This window comes from Diabrotica undecimpunctata, chromosome 3, assembly GCF_040954645.1.
Source record: "Diabrotica undecimpunctata isolate CICGRU chromosome 3, icDiaUnde3, whole genome shotgun sequence".
NCBI lineage: Eukaryota > Metazoa > Arthropoda > Insecta > Coleoptera > Chrysomelidae > Diabrotica > Diabrotica undecimpunctata.
This window is the reverse complement of record NC_092805.1, coordinates 20,931,911-20,947,587: the sequence shown is the minus strand read 5'-3', so window position 1 is coordinate 20,947,587 and position 15,677 is coordinate 20,931,911. Positions and strand designations below refer to the sequence as shown.

At 34.1% G+C, this 15,677-nt stretch overlaps 1 protein-coding gene across 3 annotated transcripts in view; it reads right to left on the bottom strand.

Moving 5' to 3' along the window:
- Positions 1–13,109: 13,109 nt before the first annotated feature.
- Positions 13,110–15,677, bottom strand: part of LOC140436551 (leucine-rich repeat transmembrane protein FLRT3-like) — a 38,107-nt gene continuing 35,539 nt past the window's right edge. For all 3 annotated transcript variants that reach the window (XM_072525458.1, XM_072525460.1, XM_072525459.1), the window contains one exon: positions 13,110–13,477. In XM_072525458.1, the coding sequence (XP_072381559.1) occupies positions 13,335–13,477 (143 nt within the window). In that variant the 3' untranslated portion in view covers positions 13,110–13,334. The remainder of the gene's footprint in view (positions 13,478–15,677) is intronic.

The window sequence follows — 15,677 nt, the reverse complement described above, 5'->3', positions numbered from 1 at the left end:
TTCGGTATCCCCTGCAAAACATACCAATTTGGGACACCCTGTACATACAAAAATTACTCAAATTCCACCCTTCTCTGCCATCCATCAACTCACTAATAAGTACTTTCTTCATCTTTTTTAAAAACGACACAGCAGCCACTTTACATTCGTCCCCTTCGTTCGCAATTTATCCCAAGTAAAAAAGTAAAAGATATCACTTTGGTGAAGTGACTGGTTTTGTGACGTGTCTACTACCGCTTGTTTCGAAAAAATAAAAGAAAACTCGACCTTATCACAGAAAAGAACCCTTCACGGTTCTCTTTGAGTACAAAGAATTCAAAACAAAAGATAAAGGTGCTAATATAACTAACACAGGCCGGAAGCCTCATTAGAGTGTTCCGTAAGAGTTTTACAAGTTTTTTAAACGTAAGTGAAAATTTTACAGTATAGCGCATTTCGTAACTATTTTGAACAAGAAGAAATACTTTTGTGAAATATTCCATTAGAATGTAATTTACTATTTTGATTGGGAATAAGCCACAAGGCTGCCATGTGAGGCAAGGTATAACACTTTCAACACTCATAAGAAGGTTAAAGAAATGATTTCAGGAAATCGTAACAAACCAATCGGGATATTAACAAATGCAGATGGTACCACTATAACTGAAACGTAAGATAAATTACGTAGATGGAAAGAATACATTGAACACCTATTTTATGACCAAAAAGTAGAACAATCAGAAGTTGACGGGGAAATCATGGGACCAGAAATAATAAAAGAGGAAGTTATTTATGCCATAAAACACACAAAAGGTAGAAAAGCTTCAGGACCCGATAATATACCAATATCAATTAAACTATTGAAGATAATTGAAGATAATATTGATGTCTTGATAGACCTTTTTAACTCCATATACAAGAATGGCTTCTCTCAACTTTTGTAACGATTTCAAAAATCACAAATGCTAAATATCGCAATCTTAATTGCGATAGTCAATTGCATTAATGAGACACACATTGAAAACCTTCCTTAAAATCATACATAACAGAATCCACATGAAATTAGAACAAGAAATAAGTGATTCAAGGATGGGTTTTAGAAAGGGTCTAGGAACTAGAGAAGCATTATTCGGAGTCAATGTTCTGACACAACGATGTCTGGAAATGAATCAGGACATATATGCTTGCTTCATAGATTTTAAAAAAGCTTTTAACAGAGTTCAACATGAAAAGCTTTTAAGTATTCTTAAGACCAAAAACATAGATAGTAGAGATCTACAAATTATATCGAATCTGGATCAAAATCAGAAAGCAAGAATAAGAGTCGAAGGAGAACTGACAGAGGAACTAAGTATAGTTAGAGGAGTTCGACAAGGGTGCATACTTTCACCACTCTTATTCAACGTCTACAGTTAAGTGATATTTCAAGATATTTTGGTCAACGGAAATAGCATTAATAATATTATTTGCAAGTGACATGGAAGATCTACAGTACATAATACAACATGTATCTAATGCATGTGAAAGGTACGGACTGCAAATGAATCTCAAGAAAACGAAATCAATGATATTTTCAAAAAAACCACAAAATGTAGATAACCTGATCATCAATAATACAACGAAAGAGTAACAACATAAATATTTAGGAACGTGGCTAACCGAAGATGGAGATCAAACAAAAAAATCAGATCTAGAATAGAAATGGCAAGAAAGACGTTCATAAAATTGAAGAACTTACTTTGCAACCGTAACCTTAATCTAGAGATCCGCACAAGAATGCTACGTTGTTTCGTTTTTTCTACTTAACTATACGGCATGGAAGCGTGGACAATAAAACAGTCTGAAATTAAAAAATTAAAACTCCTTTGAGATGTGGTGCTACAGGAGAATCCACAGAATATCGTGGACTGAAAAAGTAACTAATATAGAGGTGTTACAAAGCATGAAGAAAGAATGTGAAGTCATAAAAACTGTTAAAATTAGAAAGATTCAATATCTGGGTCATATAATGAGGGGCGAGAAGTACATATTACTTAGGTTAATTATGCAAGGGAAGAGAAACTCAGGACGGCGCAAAATATCCTGGCTAAGAAATTTGACAGAGTGGTTCGGTTGCAGCTCATTGGAATTATTCAGAAGCGCGGCCAATAAAATTAAAATAGCGATGATGATTTCCAACCTCAGATAGAAGAAGGAACCTGAAGAAGAAGAAGAAGAAGCCACAATTTTAGTTTAAAATAAATTTCGGGTAAAATAAGTTAGATCCGGGTAACATTGACAAATCTTCACAAAATATTTTTCTTCCCGCATATCATCATCCAGCCCCATTTTCACATCCATTGTTGGATATAGGCCTCCTCCAAACGTCTCCAGTTCTCTCTATCTCTAGCTGATGCAATCCAGTTTGTTTCTATTCTCCTTAGGTCGTCGGTCCATCGGGTGCGTGGTCTGCCTCGACTTCGCTTGTCGGCTCTTGGTCTTCACTCCAATAATCTCTTCGTCCATCTTCCGTTTTCCATTCTAGCAACATGTCCAGCCCACCTACACTTTTGTTTATTGATTCGCAGTATAATATCGTCTACGCCAGTTCGTCGGCGTATCTCCTCATTTTTCACGCGATCTTTCAAGGTCAGGCCCAGCATTGATCTCTCCATTCGCCTTTGTGTTACCCTCAGTTTTTCGGCAGTAGCTTTCGTTAAAGTTAGGGTCTCTGCTCCGTAGGTCAAGACTGGTAAGATGCATTGGTTAAATGCCTTCCTTTTCAGGTAAACTGGGGTATTTGTTTTAAAAATGTCTCTCATCCTTCCATATGCCGCCCATCCCAACGTGATTCGTCTATTTAACTCGCAGGTTTGGTTGTCTCTGGTTATTCTAATTTCATGACCCAAGTATGTGTATTTATCGATTAATTCTACCTTGTTGTTATTGATCTGTATCTGATGTCTTTGATCTCTCCCAGATTATCTGACTGAAGCACGATATCGTCCGTAAAACGTAGATGGTTTAATCTTTCTAGATCGATGGATATTCCTTTCTGTTGCCATGTTAGTTTTTTAAATGCATACTCAAGAACGGTAATGAACAGCTTTGGTGACATGGTATCACCTTGCCTGACTCCCCTTTTTATCTTTATTTGTTCCCGAGGTTGGTAAAAATCCAGCTTTGTCTCTAATCTGTTCGTTATTATTCGGGTGTATAATTTATAAAGATGGTTAAGGAGACTGATTGGTCTGTATCTTTCCAGGTCTGCTATATCTCCCTTCTTGTGTAAGAGTACAGTTATTGAATTATTCCACTTTGTTGGGATATTTTGATTCCATAGGCATAGATTAAAGAGCTTTTGAATTTTGGTTATCAGTACTGAGCTTCCTATCTTTATCGCTTCCGTGACGACACCGTCCTCCCCCGGAGCTTTGTTATTCTTCATCTTTTTTAGAGCCTTGTAAATTTCGTCCAAGGAGATTTCTGGGATATCTTCGGAACCCTGATTTTGAACCTTCCTCTGCTGATATTCAACTATATCTAGGGTCGATTGGTTGCTATATAATGTCTCATAGAATGATTCCACAATTTGTAACAAATGTTCTCTGTTTGATGTGATGTTGCCATTTCTATCCTTGAGTTTGACTATTTGTTTATTTCCATTTGTGAGTTTGCGTCTCATTATTTTCATACTCTTATTTTCCTCAATGGTCTTTTCTGATTTCTCTTGATACTTCCTTGTTCATTTTATTTATATCGTCGTTACTAGAGTTTTCGTCGCTTCTCAGTATTCTTCTTTGTTCCATTTTTTTCTGGGTTTCCAGACTAATTTTTTCTTCCTTCACGCTTTTTGGGCAGCATTTCTTTTGAGCTTCTGTTATTGCTTCTACTATTATGTCATTTAGGATGTTAATATCATTTGTTGATGATTTTTCTTGAAGGAATTTACCGATATGATCTTCAAAATTTTGTTCGTTGTTTGGATGTGTCCATATGTTTATTTACTTCTTTTTTATCATATTGTGTCGTTCATAGTTGGTATTTAACACAATGGTGGCTCTCACCATACGATGGTCGCTTGATTTCGCAAATTTATTTAGCACTGTCACATCTGTAAATATGTATCTTTTATCAGTGATAAAGTAATCGATCTCGTTTGTCGTCTTCCCATCTGGGCTTTTCCACGTCCATCTGCGGTGAGGTTTCTTGTAGTAGTAACTGTTCATTAAGAATAGGTTTTTCTCTAGTAAGAAGTTTAAAAGAGTGTCGCCACGGTCGTTCCGTCCCTGACTTCCAAAATTTCCAAGAGCAGTTTCTGCTGGATCCAGTTTTGTTCCTATTTTGGCGTTAAAGTCTCCACATATAACTGTGAAATGTGTACGGTTGTTTGTGATGGCTGTGCTTAAATCATCATAAAAGACTTCGATCTCCTCGTCTGTATATTCTGTTGTTGGAGCATAGACTTGGATAACTTTTATATTATATCTAGTATTTATTTTGAACGTGGCATATGTAACTCTAGTGGATACTGATTGGACAGTTTTTAGATTTCCTGCTAGCTGTTGTTTATGAAGAATCCGACGCCTCCTACTGACTCATGTTGTTCTCCGTGATAGTAAAACAAGTGACCAGATTTTGACCCGCATATGACTACTTAGAAATTTGAAATTACGCATATTGTTAGGTTACTATATTACGAGTAAATCTTTGATACCCTTTTTATTTTTGTAAATGTGTCAGATGTCAATGTTATCCACACTCAAAGAAAACATTGACACCCCATATTAACTACGTTATAAGTCTACATTGTCTACATTTTTTCATCCCGTAGCACGTTAATAATCTTTTAATACATTGCACAACGATTGCTTCACGCTGTTAAACACTCTTACATCTAAGGCCTGCAAAGCATGAGATATGTGAACCGGCAAAGAAAAAAGTTCAATATTATTGGCACAGGCGATTTCGATCAATGGCACAGTGAAGTGTGAATTATGACCATCAAATATTAGAAGCTTAGGGCATTCCAGTTATGCAGTATCTTTGATGAAAACGTTTATAAACCATTTGGAAAAATGAACCTATTCCATCCATCACGATAGCGAATAATTAAATATAACATCGTCAAGGCGTTTTTGGCAGCAGGTAGAATACAAGTATAAACCTTTATAATTTACAAACAAAAGTAAATACTTTCCTACTATACTACAGCAAACCAGAATAGTGTACGTTGATTTTGTTACGGTGCCTACAACTTTATTTGGATTAGATCCTTTTCGACATAAAACTTTTTGTATTCCAACATCTGTTTGAAAACCAGACTCGTCACAGTTGAATATATTTTGTGGTTTATTTCCTAAACCATTCTTTTTAATAATGTCAACACTTCAGCTGAACAGGCTTCAGCGCGGTTCTTGGGAAGATTTTGAGCAATTCTACTCAACTAACTTAGTAGATCCTTACAAAGTCTCTCAAATTCTGCAAATATAGTTTAAAAAATACTTGTTAGTTATTGAATCCACCTTAAATTCAAAACCAATATGTTACCAGTAATCCAATCTTTTCCCGGCAATCCGTTTTTAAAAAGATTTTTCTCTCAATTCGTTTTAGGTAATCTTGTAGGTACACTAATTTTTAACTGCATTCAGTCAAATTCAAATCCCCAGACGGCTAATTTGGTTAATGCATGAGCTATTCGTCTTTGGTATTTACACAGCTTTCACGGCAGATTCCATCCTTTCTTTAGTGTATGTTTTCTAGGATCTCTTTTTTCCGACATTTTTGCTGAAAAGAAAACTCATATGTATGTAAATACCTAATAATATCAAGATTTTGGAATTGACACTATACAGTAGTGTAACATTGACACATGGCAAAATTAACCTCAAAACAAATAACACAATATTTCAATAAGTGGCAAAAGTATATAGAAAGTTCCGATGAAGTTAGCTACAAATGAAGGAAAGTTTTGTATTTGACAGTGTTGCCATGTCGTTTTAATAAATCGCTAAAGATCATGCGATATAGTATTAATTTTATTAAACGTTCTTTTTAAGTTTTTAAATGAAGTTTAATTAATTTAAGTTTAATTTAATATAATTTAGATTAAGTTTAATTTTTAAGTTTTTAAATTTAAACATCTTTCCCGATATATCTTTACGATATATCAATATAATAATTTTAATGACTGCAGATCTGATGGTTGAAACCAAAATTAATATTTTATTGAAAGTTGTGGATTAGTTCCATGTAGAGCTGCAAATGAAATCTGCTGGACATCTGTTGCAATCTGGCAACTAATGTTTTCAAGATTTTTACAGTATTGCCAAGTTTATCCGCTAATCTACCAAAGGCCAATTATAAAAAAATTTGCTAATAACTAACTGCAATTAATATCAAAAGAAACAAATATTCATTCGTTCGTGTTGTATATAAATTTAAAAACAAATTTAAAACATACCAGATTCCATAAAATAATGTAATAAAAATGTACTGTTTCAAAGCATATTTGAGGCATAAAACATATACATAATAATGACATGGCAATACCGCAAACGCAAATTATTTGACGTTTCATTTGTAGCTAACTTAACCGGAACTTTCTATATATTTTTGCCCAATAAGTTAATTAATAACGATTTAAAACAACAGCTTATACAGAAAACGCAAAAATTTACCAGGATCACTTAGAAATAGTAAAGATTTACTTATGACGTACTAGTCAGATTCTCTTATCACAATTTTAACAACCTTCTGAAATTTCAAATAATGTAGCTGCTATTACGCAGCTTTTGCTTATTCTTACAAGAGGGCGACACTACATGTGAAATTTTAAAACCGTCAAATTTCCATTTTTCTTGGGCGTACAAAACCTGCGCGAGATATTTAAAAATATGTCAATTGTCTGCTCCCTGTCACTGTTATCCGGTTTTACCTTAGTATTATACATTTTAAAGAAGATGACTTTAAAATTTTATTGTCAATATTTCTTATTTGCGTTCCTGGGACGACTTTATTGTAAGATTATTTATTTGATTACATGAAACCAACTTTAACTTAATAATACCTGTCAGAATAAAATCATAGCATGTGATTTGTGTCTAAAAAGACAACCACATCCAATGATGACAGTAAAATTCTCCTGTTACTATGAGATCACTAACAGGAGATCATTGTATGTGATTGTCTTTTTAAGGACAAAAATATATCCCAAATATTTGACTTTAGATATATGTGTCCAATTTAAATATATTCTTTAGAATCTCGTCCAGCAAACATCAATGTGTCCCTTTGTTACCAACAAAAACATTTGGAATTCACAACCCACTTATCAGATCGTGGGTAGAGAATGATTTAATAAAATGTTTACCACCCACAATTACAAACATCCCTTCTGATTCTCACTAATTGCAATAAAGGAAATACGTTCCTACATAATATCAACTTGGTACGTATTTATGTATCCAAAGGTCCGATAATTAACTAATAAAAGACCTCGTTTGGTTCAAAATGCTTTCGTTCCCAACATAATTTATCATAGGCGTGCTTAGAAAATATTTCTAATGTTTTTAATTTGGAGGTTATGGTTATAATTGTATTGTATTGAACATGTACAAATAATAATAAGGCAGATGTGTTAACAGTTACTTTATTTTTTATCACTACTAAATTTTACTCTGTCCATTTACATTAGAGTATTTCTTTTTCTTCTTTTTTACCTGCCTTCTCTGTTTTGCAGCCCGATGGATCACCTCTATCATCTGAATTTTAAAACAGGTATGAAATTATTGATTCGAATGTGGAAGCTAAACCTTAGGCTAGATATTCTCCCCCTATATATATATATATATATATATATATATATATATATATATATATATATATATATATATATATATATATATATATATATATATGTATATATATATATACATATATACATAATTGTAATCACAATTGAAAGCTCCAGTAATTAAAAAATAGTTCCCTAAGAGCCCCATTTTATTGACTTTAACCCATCCAAACTTAGTTTTGGAGCTTTCGACATCCTCTTTAACATCTTCAGGGATTCCGAGGTTTCAGTCTTCCGAGCCCCCAGACACTACTACACTCATCACCAATCAATTCACTACTGCCACTGAGAATAGAGGACGGTTCATTTATACCGTCGATAGTGTCATGGTTTGGGTGGAGGTTGGTGTGGGGGTTACCGTGGGGATTGGGGCAAGGATTGGTGCTCAAAATTGGCGCGGGGTTGGCATGAACATTTCTGACAGTAGGATTTTGATTGGTGGGTGGAGCGGATGATATTTTATTTATGAGAGGTCTCCATGTTGAAGGTAACCGTATGCCGTCATCTCTTTTATTGAGACAATTTGGCTTTTTTAAATTTCTATTACTTCTTCTTCTTCTTCTTCCTTCTAGCCTGTTTCTTCGTCAATATTAGCCTCTTAAATCATTTTCTTGGTCTGTCAATACTTCTTCGTCCATTTGGTGACTTATCTCGTGCTATTCGTACTGTCCTATCCTCTGCCATTCTACTAATGTGTTCATTCCACTCCTGTTTCCGTTTTGTCACCCATCCGTTTATATCTTCTATATTGCATGCTCTTATTATGTTTTCGCTTCTCTCCCTATCCAACAGACTTTTCCCTGATATTCGTCGGAGTATTTTCATCTCTGTTGTTTCTAGTAGTCGTTTCGTTTTAGATATGTAAACCTTGCATCCTGCTTTATTATTTTCCCATCGATTTCGATTTTACATCGTAGTGGGTATTTAGATGTTGTCATACATTTGTTTTTTTCTGCTGATATGTTGCATTTCTTAGCTGTTGTATTGAAGATGGGTGTTAACCTTTGGAGCTCGTCTTCTGCCTCGGCGATTAATGCCGCGTCGTCTGTATAACATATTATTTGGATTTCTGTGTTCCCCATTCTGTAACCATGACCTTTACGTACTGCTTGTATTATTTTGTCCATTATTATATTAAAGAGAAGTGGGCTTAACGAGTGACCCTGTCTGAGTCCGCTTTGTACTGGTATATACTGTGTTAGTTCTATGGCTTCTCGGATAATTCTTGGCTTCTCGGACCATGGTTCTGGAGTTTTCAAAATAAATTTTGTGACCTGTATGAACGTGGTGTTCAAATTGAGCTGAAATTCAATCGGAATTGCAAACAGAAATCGAATGTTCATAAGTCCTATTTTAGATTCTATGGTTTGTTTGGCCTATATAAGATCTGGGACAGTCTTCACAAAGAATTTCAATACGGAGTTTATAAAATTCAATGTCCAACTTTCTTAACAGGTAAAATGTTAGGTTGTGTTAGGTTGGATTAGATCTTATTGTTGGGACAATTAATTTAATCTAAAAATTAAATATGTTTTTTTGATAACCTTGTATAACTAATTATCTTAATGTTTGTATGACTGAATAGAGAATTAAGCCTTTTAAATGAGCTACCATGCAACCTCTATTTTTAAACTGAAATCGAGCTCTTTCGGGATTTGCCTTCAAAGTTACCTTTTTTTTTAAATAATTTATTCCATAGTTTTGCCTCTCCTTACTATATATATATAGAGTATTAACCAAAAGTAATGAACTGACCCCTTTTTTTCAATGCCCCACTTTCCGAACGACCATGTTCCACACCCAAATAATAATATTATCTCCAAAATTACTCTCATGACATAGCCCTTAATCGCTAAACGTACGCCTTCTAATTGGGGATTGTAAAATCAAGCCACCCTTGACTGACAGACGACAGTCAATTGTTCCGAGTATCGGGTTTCTAGGGTTACTTCTATTCATTCGGCTAAAGCTTACAGGGATTTCATTAAGTTCCACTGACACGTACTTCATACCTTTGAGTGCGTCAAACAGGAATTCTATTATCTTTCGGAAGAGGGAAGTTATGAGGAGATGTTCATCATTTTCATATTATAAACAAATTCTTGATGATTGATAACAGACTGCCTTTGAGTATGTAAATTATATTTATTTATTAAATTTTATTGCCTATATTTTGAACATGTGTATTATAGCAACGTAAACAAGTTTAAAAAGGAAACAACTGTAGATCATTAAATATTTGATATTTACTCATATATTATACGAAAATATGTACTTATTAAAGTTAAAGTTAAAATTGCTTGTCAAATTTGACTTAGTTGCTTGTCAAATGACCAGAAACAAAGATCTTTGAAGACTGACAATACGCAACATCACCATGACCACTAGTTTCCCTTCGGGGGGTCAGAACTGAAGTGGGGAAGAGATTTGATTTTGACAGAAAAAATATAGGTTTCTATTTAAAAAACAAATCGGCGACGTTATCGCGACGTTATTGTGACGTCATCGTAGTTACGATTATCCAAAATAAAGGCAAAAAGAAATTTAAAAATCGACCTGTATATACATACCCGCTTCTTCTTCTTCTTCTTCTTGTAGTGTCTGTCTATCCCTTTCGGATATTGGCAACCATCATGGCAATCTGTATTTTGCAAACTGCTGCTCTGAAAAGATTTGTGGTTGTTGTGTTGAACCAAGTACGAGATTTTTCAGCCAGGAAATCTTTTGCCTTCCTTTAGGATTGGATAAAAAGGACATTCGGATCATCATGAATTTATACTGGAACCAGTGTTCAAGTCAAGGTCGAAGACCAGCTGACCGACCAACTGAAGATCATGCGAGGAGTAAGGCAAGGCGGTGTGCTCGCGCCGACTCTTTTCAATATATACTTTGAGGAAATTTTTGCTAAAGCCCTCACAAACCTAGAGATGGGAATCCGAGTGAACGGTGAATACATCAATATTATCCGCTACGCCCATGACACTGTGTTACTAGCAACCAGCCTAAATGATCTACGTTACTAGACCGAGGAAGAACTGTGAGCGTAACATACGGACTAGACCTTAATATTAAGAAAACTAAATTCATGGTTGGCAGCCGTGCAAATTTAGATCCCGGGGCACTAATGGCAGGTGGCGAAGAGATCCAAAGAGTCGACAGATTCACTTACCTCGGAACTACCCTCAACTCACAATGGGACTACGTTCAAGAGATTAGATCCAGAATTGAAATGGCACGGTCTACATTTATCAAGTTGAGATCCTTGCTGTGCTGCAGTGATCTCAGTTTGGGAACCAAGATGCGGATAGTGAGATGCTATATTCTTCTAGTGTTACTGCATGGAGTTGAAGCCTGGACACTGACGCAAGCTACTGAAAAGCGGATTGAAGCGTTCGAGATGTGGATCTACAGGAGGATACTAAAAATATCGTATGTGGACCATGTCACCAACGTTGAGGTGCTAAAGCGCATGACAAAAGAAAAAGAACTGCTTAATTTAGTGAAACAACGTAAGCTTGAGTATCTCGGCCACGTGATACGAAACGAAGAAAGATATCGAATTCTTCAACTCGTTATGCAGGGTAGTAAAGTATTTGGCAGGAGAGGACCGGGACGCCGTCGTATCTCGTGGTTTACAAACCTCCGACAATGGTTTGGGATGACCTCCGCGGAGCTGTTTCGCAAAGCAGTCAACAAAACCATGATAGCCTTGATGATCGCCAAGTTCCGGACCGGATAAGGCACTGAAGAAGAAGAATATTGATGGAACGGTATCCTATGTGGTTTCTAATGACAGTTTTATTCTTCTATCATTAAATTGTTGTTGAATGTAATTGGTCCATTGACACAATCTCTCTTTTAGATCAAAAATTATATCCCCTTTATCATTTTTAAAGATATTCATTATTGTACCATTTCAAGAACCTGTCTGTTTCTTTGTTTTTTTTGTGTAAATTAAATGTGTGATTTTATTCAGATCTTCTATTACCTTGAATCTGTCGGAGAGCCACCTATCTTTTGTCCCTTAAATCTTCTTTCTGATGTTTCCTTAAATTTCTTTGTATTTATTAATTTTTTTACGTTGTGTTTTCTTGGATAAGTTCCAGAATTTCTACTGTTATCCAAGGTTTTCTTCCTTCTCCAAGTGACTTGAAGGTTTCTTTTCCAACTGACATAAGGGAATGTTGAGTTTTTCCCTATTTATGATTAATAGTTATAGTTTTCGCATTATTTTCTTTGATTTTATCTTAAGTTTTCGTTTATTTTAAATTTCGTTTCCGTACTTTTTGTCTTGTTTGAGCCGCATTGTATTTATGATTTTCTTAGAGCCCAAATGTCACACTGAACCAAATATATAGCAAAGGTTGTGTTTGTCATTTTTTCAAATAAATATTCTATAAAAAATTTTTCTAGTTTTCATTTTTCATTCTATGAAACTCCACATGGCAGGAATTTTTATTTCCGAGCACGTTACAGGTTAAATGTATATCCTTTCAGTGCTACCTTAAAAATTAATCAAATCGTGCAATCACTATTTTTTGAATCTGAATTGGATTAGAATTAGGATTGAATCTGATTAAATATTTTTGAAAATCAACTTCTTTGAGACCCAATTGGCATGCATTTAGGGAAAAATTCTAAATTATTTCTGTTTTGGAGAGCCGAAAAACAAAATTTGTGATGAAAGATCTTAAATCGTGTATTTTTGTAGTTTCTCTAGCGTTTTTCTAGTGTAGAAGTTACATTTCTCTATTTTGAATATTACATTTTAAAAATGTTTTCGTTCTTCTTATGATAACTACTATGCATTCACTTAGGGAGGTGGCCAATTTTAAAATACTCGTAAATGCCGCTTTATTAGATTGATGTCGACAAAATAAATAAAGAATTTAATGAAATTATTTACTTTTTGATGTCGCTAATGAATAGGCAGCAGATAATAGAACATAAAAGCCAGCGGCACCCCCAAGATAAGAACGGAGATGCTTTGTTGTGATATTTGCGTAGCATATTTTGTTTTTCTTCCCCACCGAGAGGGGTGTTGCCCGGGTGAGAACTCCGGCGGGAGGTATATTAAATGTGTTCTTTTGTTCCTTGATTTTGGGTATTTAAAAAAGGATAGCCACTTATTATAAATCGAATGAATACATTTCCGCATTCGAAAAAATAAGAAAATAAAATAATATTTTATTGGGCAAGTTTCTGTATAAAATAGCTCAAATTTGAATAAGCGTACAGGCGCTTATATCCTACAAGTTATGAAGAGAAACTCTAATTTGACAGATTATTATGAAAAATAAATAACATTTTATTTTTAGAAACTCTTTTATTAAAAACGATTTATAACTATAATATTACAATAAGAATGTAAATAAAGTATACTACTAAACAAAAACATATTTTTTACATACATTTTTTTAAAAATGTTTTCTATTATGTATGGCTTACGTACTATAAGATTTAATTAACTTAAAAACAACCTAAAAAATGTATAACAAAAGCACATTTTAAATAATAGTTCTCAAAAATCATCTGCAGCAGTGTCAGCATAGAATCTTCTCGAATATGAAGCCGGAGATTTGTCAAACATGCCTTGAATGCTAAACCATTTTTTCTGGTAAGCAAGTATCATTAGAAGGACTGCAGGAATTGCGACTAAAATACCTAAAAAGAAATATCAGTTGGTAAACAATAAATATCAATGGACAATACATAATACAATGGACTACTTAATCATTGGTAAGAATTAAAAAAGTACGTAGACAAAAATGACACTTAATACTTTTATATTCTGAATTTTGAATCTCTTCGATCGGTTGTTTTCTTATGAAGATAATATTTTTGAGTTTTAAAATCTATTCCATGAAGACCGAATAAAAGATCCATATGTTGGGCATTTTCAACAATCCAAGCCCTTGTAGCTTACTGTAAACTTTGTTTTCGTATTTCAGAAATTAGTCTAAGGAAAAAATTGTAAATTTTTAAAAACATGTTATTGCATTTGGTGGTTAAACTTGATACATAAAGAATATTTCAATTGAAAGTTTCTGCTTTTTTTCGGTTATTCTTTTTTGGAATAGGTATCTTGTGGAGTCATCCTGTAAGCTTTCGACTTTTATCTTTGTGGTGTATTCTGGTGTTTTGTTATCACATATATGTGTTTTCATTCGGATTTTTCACAATACCAATTTATGATTGCTTCCTATGTTGAAGCTTGAAGCCTATACTTCAACTTCAACTTCAACTTGAAAACCCGAAGAACAGAAAAGCAGCAGGTAAAGACGGGATACCAAACGAATTACTGAAATATTGTGGAACAGCAATGATAGAACAATTAACAACATTAATTAATAAAATTATAAAAGACAATGAAATACCGGAAGAATGGAGAACGAGCGAACTAATTGTAATATTAAAAAAATAAGATTAAAAACATCCAGAAAACTACAGAGGTATAAACTTGTTAAATACTACACTAAAACTTACAACTAAAATTTTACATGTGCTGATAAATCAGAGGATAAGTTTAGCAGATGAATAACAGGGTTTTCGTAGTGGAAGATCTTGTAGTGGAAGATCGATAATAAAGAAGTTCTCCTAAATATTATAAAAACTATCGAAAACATCTACCAAAACAACAAAATGGAAGTCAGAATAGATGGACAACTTACAGAACCTATAGAAATAGGCAGCGGAATAAGACAAGGCGATTCATTGAGCCCCATGCTCTTCAATTTGATCATGGATGAAATCATCAAAAGTGTTAACAAAGAAAGAGGATACAGAATAGGAAACAAAGAAATAAAAATACTCTGTTACGCAGACGACGCAATATTGATAGCCCAAGATGAAGATAGTATGTAAAGACTGGTCCACAGATTTACCATTAGAGCAAAAGAATTTAATATGACAATCTCATCTCAGAAAACTAAAACAATAGTAGTCAGCAAAGTAACAACCAGATGTAAAATAGAAATTGATGGCATCAGAGAAATCAAGAGAGAAGTGAAGATATTAGAAGAAAATGTACAGTGTATAAATGAATGGACACAAAATAGAAAAAAAGAATGGAATAACCCCATAAGCAGAATGGAGGAGACCTGTGTCGTCAAAATAGCAAGAGATAAGTTTCCAATCGACAGAAGATGTATCAGACGACCGCGCAAAAGATGGAGTGACAACCTCCCATAAAGTTATTAATCCGCCAATGACCAAGCAGAATTGCTTATAAAGAGAAAGAAGAAGAAAATTGAAGGTACAGGATGACAATCTAATAATTGCCAACAAATCCTGGTTGAAAGTTTAGAACTAATAAGAACAGCAGTGAGAGTAATAATTTATTATAAATTTATTATGTACACTGTAATATGAAGCACATATCTAATAGGTATGGGAAAAACCTCTACCAACGTAATAAAAAAACAACTGGATAAAATTCCAAAACCATATGAGTACAAAAATTAATTTAAATATAAGATTAAAATGACTAAATCTAAAAGACGCTATTCAATATTTAGCTATCCTATTTCTAGGGTAGGTCCATCGTGAGGCTCGCGGCCGCATGCGGCCCACGATTATATTTTTTGCGGCCGCGGATGGATACTCTGCGTTTAGAAAATATAAACGCATAAATCCGGAATATATGTAAATCTATGTTATTAAAAAATAAACACAGTAGGCAGAAAAATATCACTAGTTAAAGAATTTTTACTTTAACTGGCAACGCTGTATGTAAACCGTCCCTCCTTTTTGACGCATAGCTTGTCGGTAGTAACAACTTGTTGGTGTAGTCATCATGCGAATGGATTTGGAGTATTCAGACTCTTGATATCTATTGATATTTGTAGATGTGATTAGTTTTTAT